The 6,225-nt window shown below is 57.0% G+C and overlaps 2 protein-coding genes across 2 annotated transcripts; both read right to left on the bottom strand.

Moving 5' to 3' along the window:
• Positions 1-474: 474 nt before the first annotated feature.
• On the bottom strand, positions 475-3,165 carry FAM89B (family with sequence similarity 89 member B). Its single transcript, XM_012778103.2, has 2 exons — positions 2,170-3,165; positions 475-1,300 (listed from the first exon to the last, which is right to left on the bottom strand). Exons 1-2 carry the CDS (start codon positions 2,449-2,451, stop codon positions 1,022-1,024), a joined length of 561 nt encoding a protein of 186 aa, XP_012633557.1. The 5' UTR covers positions 2,452-3,165; the 3' UTR covers positions 475-1,021.
• Positions 3,166-3,298: 133 nt separating this feature from the next.
• Positions 3,299-4,630, bottom strand: ZNRD2 (zinc ribbon domain containing 2). Its single transcript, XM_012778102.3, has 4 exons — positions 4,547-4,630; positions 4,301-4,452; positions 4,086-4,170; positions 3,299-3,689 (listed from the first exon to the last, which is right to left on the bottom strand). The coding sequence occupies exons 1-4, from the start codon at positions 4,563-4,565 to the stop codon at positions 3,346-3,348; spliced, it is 600 nt and encodes a 199-aa protein (XP_012633556.1). The 5' UTR covers positions 4,566-4,630; the 3' UTR covers positions 3,299-3,345.
• Between the last annotated feature and the right edge of the window lie 1,595 nt (positions 4,631-6,225).

Genomic DNA, 6,225 nt, shown 5'->3' with positions numbered 1-6,225 from the left:
CCACCCGCAGGCCATTAGCTGCCAGGCCCTTCCTGAAGGCTCCTTTCCCCTCTCCAGCCGAGGGGCCCCTTGGTCCGCTGACTCCCGCCCACCCATTTCCTGTGCTGCCCCAACTCCGCCCTCGCGGGGTGGAAAGTTTCTCTCCTCAAGATGGGCGGCTGCTGCGTCTTCCTTCCCGGCCCGCCGGGAAAGCCCAAAGCGAGTTGGGAAGGGCCGGGGGCGGGAGATTGGACTCTGAGGTCGCCGGCCTGAGAAGGGAAGTGACTCGACCGCAGTCACCCAGCTGCGGAGCCAGGCTCGGCCAGCCTGGAACGCTTTCCAGCCCCGCCCGGCGGAGGGCGGACTCGCACCCCGCCGCCGCTCAGCTCTCGTCCACTCGGGGTCTCGGGCGCCACCTGCCGACAGAGCGTGGGGCCGCACTTGCCAGAAACACCGCTATACTCCCGCCCCAGAGCCAGGCAGTCAGAACACAACAACGCGGAGAGAGTATTTATTTATCTAGGAGGCTGGCCCCTAAACTTAAATATCCAGCATGGAGCCTGTGGCTCTCCTGGCCGTGGGGAGGTGCAAGGACGGGTCCTGGAGCCCTTGTCCAGGGGAGTGGAATCCAGAGATCAGAGCTGGGATGCGCCTGAGCCAGCAGCTGCCAGAAGCAACAAAAGGCTAGGAGATAGGAGCCAGGCACTCATCCCAATCCCAGAGACGCTACGGGGAGAGTAAGATGCTTTGGGTGAGCCCCCCATCGCCAAAATGAGGGTTGGCCAAGCTGGGGACACACGTGTGGGAGAAGTGGAGGCCCAGTGCCATGGGCAGAGGCTATAACCTAGGTACCAGCCCCAGTGCCAGCTAACCCAAGACAGGAAAGAGAGGGGTTGGCAGTTTTGCCTCTGAGGTGGCACAGGCCTTGCCCTCCTATGAGGTGAGGCGGTATGGGGGAGAGCAGGCACTGCAGTCTGAGGACTTGTGACGAGTGAGCTTCTGAGCCTTTTGCATGGATACATGCCACCCACCCCCCAGCTCTTCAGAGGCTGATGTGAAAGGCATCCTGCAGCCACTGGTCACGGGCATTGTGCGTCTGGGGTACAGTAAGGGGTGGTGGGTCAGGGGGCAGGCTGGCATCAGGAGGCTCCTCATCATCAGATAGGCCGGCATCAGGTGGGTAGGAGCTGTCCGAGTGCAGGGAGGATGACAGGTCCTGGCATAAGCTCAGGTCTTGGCACAGGTGTTTGTAGTCCTGGATTGACTCATATAGGCCCCACAGCTGGCACAGCAGGGACATGTCCAACTGCCGCAGCCCCACCTGCAGACAACTGAGGGTGGGCTGGAGTTGGGGTCCAGGCCACCCCCAGTCCCAACCTCCTGGAATCCAGGGCCCCCAGCCCAAACCATGTCCTAGCTAGTCTTCCTACATCTTCCTAAATGAAAGGTTTTGTTTTGTTTTCTTTTTTTTTTTTGAGACAGAATTTCACTCTGTTGCCCGGGCTAGAGTGCCGTGGCATCAGCCTAACTCACAGCAACTATTTTTTTTTAATTAAAAAAATAAAGACACCACTTGAAGTACAAGCAAGTTTTTGTGAACATCAAGACACTACCTGCAAGCTATGAAACTTTAGGCAAGTCACTGACCCTCCTCATCTGTAAAATGGGGATAACATGAATCTAGAAGGATGAAATGAAGTAACATGAGTAAAACATTTAAAAATATATGGTAGCTATTGCCACAAAATGGTAACTAATTTTTTTTCTTTGCTCTGAGCCAATTATTTTGGAAGTTTTTGTTTTTTTTTTGAGACAGGGTCTCGCTCTGCTGCCCAGGCTAGAATGCAGTGGTGTCATCACACCTCACTACAACCTCAAGCGATCCTCCTGCCTCAGCCTGTCAAGTAGCTGGGACTACAGGCGCACTACTGTACCTGGTTAATTTTTGTATTTTTTTGAAGAGATGGGGTCTCAAGCTCCTGGCCTCAAGTGATCCTCCCTATTACAGGGATGAGGCACCACGCCAGGCCACTATTACTAATTATTGTTACCATACCCCTGTGACCCAACGGGCTCTGAAGGTGCTCTGAGACCCAGGCTGCCTGTCCGGGTTCATGGCTCTAAGCTCCGCCCCGGGACCTCTTGCTCCGCAGTAGCCCCCAGCCCGGCTGGCTGTCGCCTACCACTCACCATCTCCTTGCGCAGCGCGGCTAGCGCCGAGTCGAGGTTAACAGGACGACGTGGGCCGACAGCGGGTCCTGCGCTGGCCGCGTGGCGGGTCCCGTCCGGGGCGCGGGCGGCGCGGCTCAACTCATCGTGGATGCGGCTGCGCTGGCTGTAGACGCGCTCCAGCTCCCGCCACGAGCCCCCGCTCGCGTTAAGGAGGCCACTGAGGCCGCGCGGCAGCGGCGGGAGCCCGGCCAGGGTGCAGCCCGTGCCACCCGGCGCCTCGGCGGAGGGCAGCCCGTTCATAGCTGGGCCGGCGCGAACGGCGATGCCGCCTCCTTCCCTCCAACGCTCCGCCCGGGCCGCCGCCCGCAGGCCCCGCACCCCGGGGCCCCGTTGGCCAAGCCCAGCCGCCGCCCGAAGGCCGCGCTTTGTTCCTTCCCCAGCTCCGCAGGCTCCGCCTCTGCCCCACCCCCTCCGCTGGGCCGGGCCTCTCTTAAAAAGGCAACAGCCGTGGGACCACGTCGCTCAAAGCAGAGAAAAGGCAATCGGGCTCCCACCAAAGAGAAGACAGAAAAAGGGGCAGGAGTGGTTCCTTCGCGGTTCTGTTTGCTACCCTCCTCCACACACACACTTTGTTCTGCCCAATTACTCTCTCAAGGAAAAGGATCTAAAATTGGGGGTCGGAGACCAGGGCAATTCCGTACTTGGCTCCTAACTTGCAACCTGTCACTTGGGTCACCACAACCTGCTGTCAACCTCTGAGTACCCAGGGTGGGCATGAGATGGCACAGGATGATAGAATCAGGATGCTTAGAGAAGGGCGGGGAAGCCACCAAGGAGACTGGAACCCAAAATCTCACTGGCAGGTGGGAAGGGCACTGGATGGCTGATGAGGCTGCAGGGGTGCTGCCAGAGACCACCCCTCTTGATCCTAGCTTTGAAAAGGCGACAGCCTCTTCCTCAGAAAAGGGGTATCACATACCCTCTACCTACTCCCTGATCCTCTGACAGGGCAAACAGAGCAGAAACAAGATCAACTGATCTCTCAGAGCATCAAGGAGAGCAGATGACAAAAACGACAAAAGTAGGAAAAAGGTGAGTGGAGCTGGGGCCGGCATGCATACTCAGAACCAAGAAAAGAACAAACCACACAGAGGAACAACTGTTTTTCTAGAGGGTTTTTCTCAGGGGCATCTTTTAGTGCTGCAGCTGCTGCAGGCTGTGCAAGGCTTCCGCACATGCCCGGATAAGGCCACACAGCTGGATGCTAGTCTCCAGGGAGGTGCTAGAACCCAGCTCGGCTGAGGCCCAGGTCAGCTTCTGCAGGAGGGCTGCCTGTGTGCAGGCCACCACACCTGCATTTGGAGACACAGCAGGAGGGGGTGGGCCCTGGGCTGCCTTGAGCCCTGCTGCAGCTCCCTCACAGTGCTCCGGTCGGGGTACTGGGGGCTGAGGGGCAGGCCGAGGAGCTGAGGGGAGCTCTGTGGAAGAGGCAAGCTGGTGCTCTCGAGCTTGGGAGAGGGCAGCCTGGGCATTCAAAGCTAAAAGAGGAGAGAGTGGGTGGAATGGTCAGGATGCCTGGCCCACCTGAGCCCTGAGTCACCTTTCTCTCTACTGCTCTGCCCTTTCTGTGGTTGAGATGTTTTCCCTGCCCCCACTAGAAGGCAATTCATCCACTTTCTACTTTGTATCACAGCTATTTATGCCCTAGCTTCATCTCTCCATCAGGACTGTGCCTGATTGAGCTCAAACTCTCTCCCAGTGTCTGGCACACAGGAGGCGCTTGGTGCTCTTACTGAATGAGTAGTCCCAAAAGGGGAAAGCCCCTTATCCGCCCCCGCCCCAGACTCACTGTCACCTCCCAGGCTTATTGTTCCCAGGCTTCTATCACCACTCACTACGCTTCTCCACGGAACCCCCTCTCCCCTGCCCCTCACCTGGGTTATCTTTATCCACATCTGAGTCGAGCTCCTGGCAAGCCACACAGTAGATTTTCCGCTGCTTGTCTTGGAGGAGGATTGTCTAGGGATTAGAGAACACACAGGACAGAGGTGAGACAGCTGGCGATGGAGTCTAGAGGGGACAGGTGAGAAAAGGCCATGCACCCTGGCCGCGACCGCATCCCCAGTCACTCGCCCGAGTCTCTCCTCACCCCGCAGTCCGCGCACGTCTCGCCCAGCATGCGGTAACCGCGCAGCAGGTAGTCGCCCATGAGCCGGGAGATTCGATCCTGCCGCTCCCGTCGTGCCTGCAGCACCTTCGTCTCTGCCTCAGTTGGGGGCTCCCAGGAGAAATCGTCGACTTCTGGGGAAGAGAGGCACAAGGAGCCGGGGGTCTTGCCGGAGCCGACTGCCTCCCGTACCCCGCAGCCACAAGCCCCTGCAGCCCAAGTCCTCACCAGCGCCGTTCAGGGCCATGTTGCCGTTGTTGCCTCTGGGCTCACCGGAAGTGACGCACAAGTGGAGCGCCTACCGCCGCGGCTCCGCCCCTCCTCTATCCGGCTGAGGAAGAGGGCGGATGTGACGCTTCGGCGCGGTTCTCAGACCTCGATGTGCCCAGAGTGGGGCGTGTCTGCTGCAGACTTGACCCTGCCCTGGAGGCGCGTCTGGCAGCGAGATTCCAGTGGACTCAAGCTTTAGACTGGCGGGGCTTCAGGAGGGGTGTCTCCGTGGTAACTGTGCTCCAGTCGCAAGACCTGGAATTGGCTTCGTAGGGTCGCCCTTCCTGCCCGTCGCGGTTGGAAGGGACCACTGAGCTTGAGAAATCTTGGCTTGCCTCTATCCTCCCCGGGATTTCCTTTTCTGCACTGGCAGAGCTCAGTGCAGGCTTGGTAGTGGAGTCATCACAGCAACCATAGTCATTACAAACGGCCCTTTGCAGGCGAGAAGGGCCTTCTCAGGCTTTAGTGCCTCTCACTTTGACTGGTAAGGCAGGCCAGGCGGGGATCATTCTGGCTTTCAGCCTATTTGAGGACCCCTCCCCTTCTGCATGTTTGATGTCCCCGTCTATCTCCTCACCCACCCCCACCCCACCTCCTGAGGCCGGAACTGAAGCAAAGTCTGCCCCTAAGCAGACCATTTTTCGAAGTTTAAGCCCTCAAAAAGCTTGCTGAGTGAACAGCGCTGTGCTGCACATGCACAGTCTCGGTTCCAGCCGCAGCTGAGAGATGATGCATGCCAGAGGATGGGGATGGGGAGCTTAGTACATATACTTATGACTGTTAGGGTCTTCTTGGATGAGTTGCAAGTTAAAATTACCAGTGCTTCCTGAACGTTGGCCTGGGTGATTTTTTCTTTCCTGTGTTCTCTTTCCATGCACATTCTCTCCCTTATTAAGTTCAGAGAAGCCAGATGGGGCAGGCAGGGCTCCCAGATGTGCAGTCTTTTGGGCCTGGAGGTTTTATACCAGGACAGTGGAAAAGCAGGTAGGACTTAGACTTCCATGATCTCATCAGCAACCTCCTTCTTTGAACAGGCCATGTTCACTCAATATTACCTGAAGTGCTCTTCTCCTGGCCCCATCTTCCTCCTACATAGACCCCCTGGAGCTGCCATTTTATGATCCTTGCTGCCAGCTTATTTAGAAGCCCTGTGCCCCTCTTCAGTCTCTACATCTACCAGCAGGCTGTTGAGTGACAGTGTGCCTGACTCAGGGACTGTACCCCAAGTCATTTTTGCCAGGCTGATTAGAGGAATTGTCCCTGAATAATCTCTTGGACTCCAGTATATCGGCACAGACCCTCTATGTCTCCAGCTCCCAGCCCCACCCCGAATTCTTCAGTGCACACTGTGTCATCATCATAGCCAATATCCACTCAACTGCCTACTCTGCCTGGCACCAAGACCCTTACACATCTTCCTGCTTAATCCCTTTCATTTACTCCTCTTGATAACTTTATGGGGTAGGTACTCTTCTCCCTATTTTACAGAGAGGAAACTGAGAGATGTTTTTTTTTTTCTCAACTTGCCCAGGCTAGAATGCAGTCACTGCAACCTCAAACTCCTGAGTTCAAGTGATCCTCCTGCCTCAGCCTTCTGAGTAGCTGTGACTACAGATGCATGCCACTGTGCCCGGCTG

The sequence above is a fragment of the Microcebus murinus genome, chromosome 4 (assembly GCF_040939455.1).
Source record: "Microcebus murinus isolate Inina chromosome 4, M.murinus_Inina_mat1.0, whole genome shotgun sequence".
NCBI classification, from domain to species: Eukaryota; Metazoa; Chordata; class Mammalia; order Primates; family Cheirogaleidae; genus Microcebus; species Microcebus murinus.
This window is presented reverse-complemented; position numbering and strand designations above follow the sequence as displayed.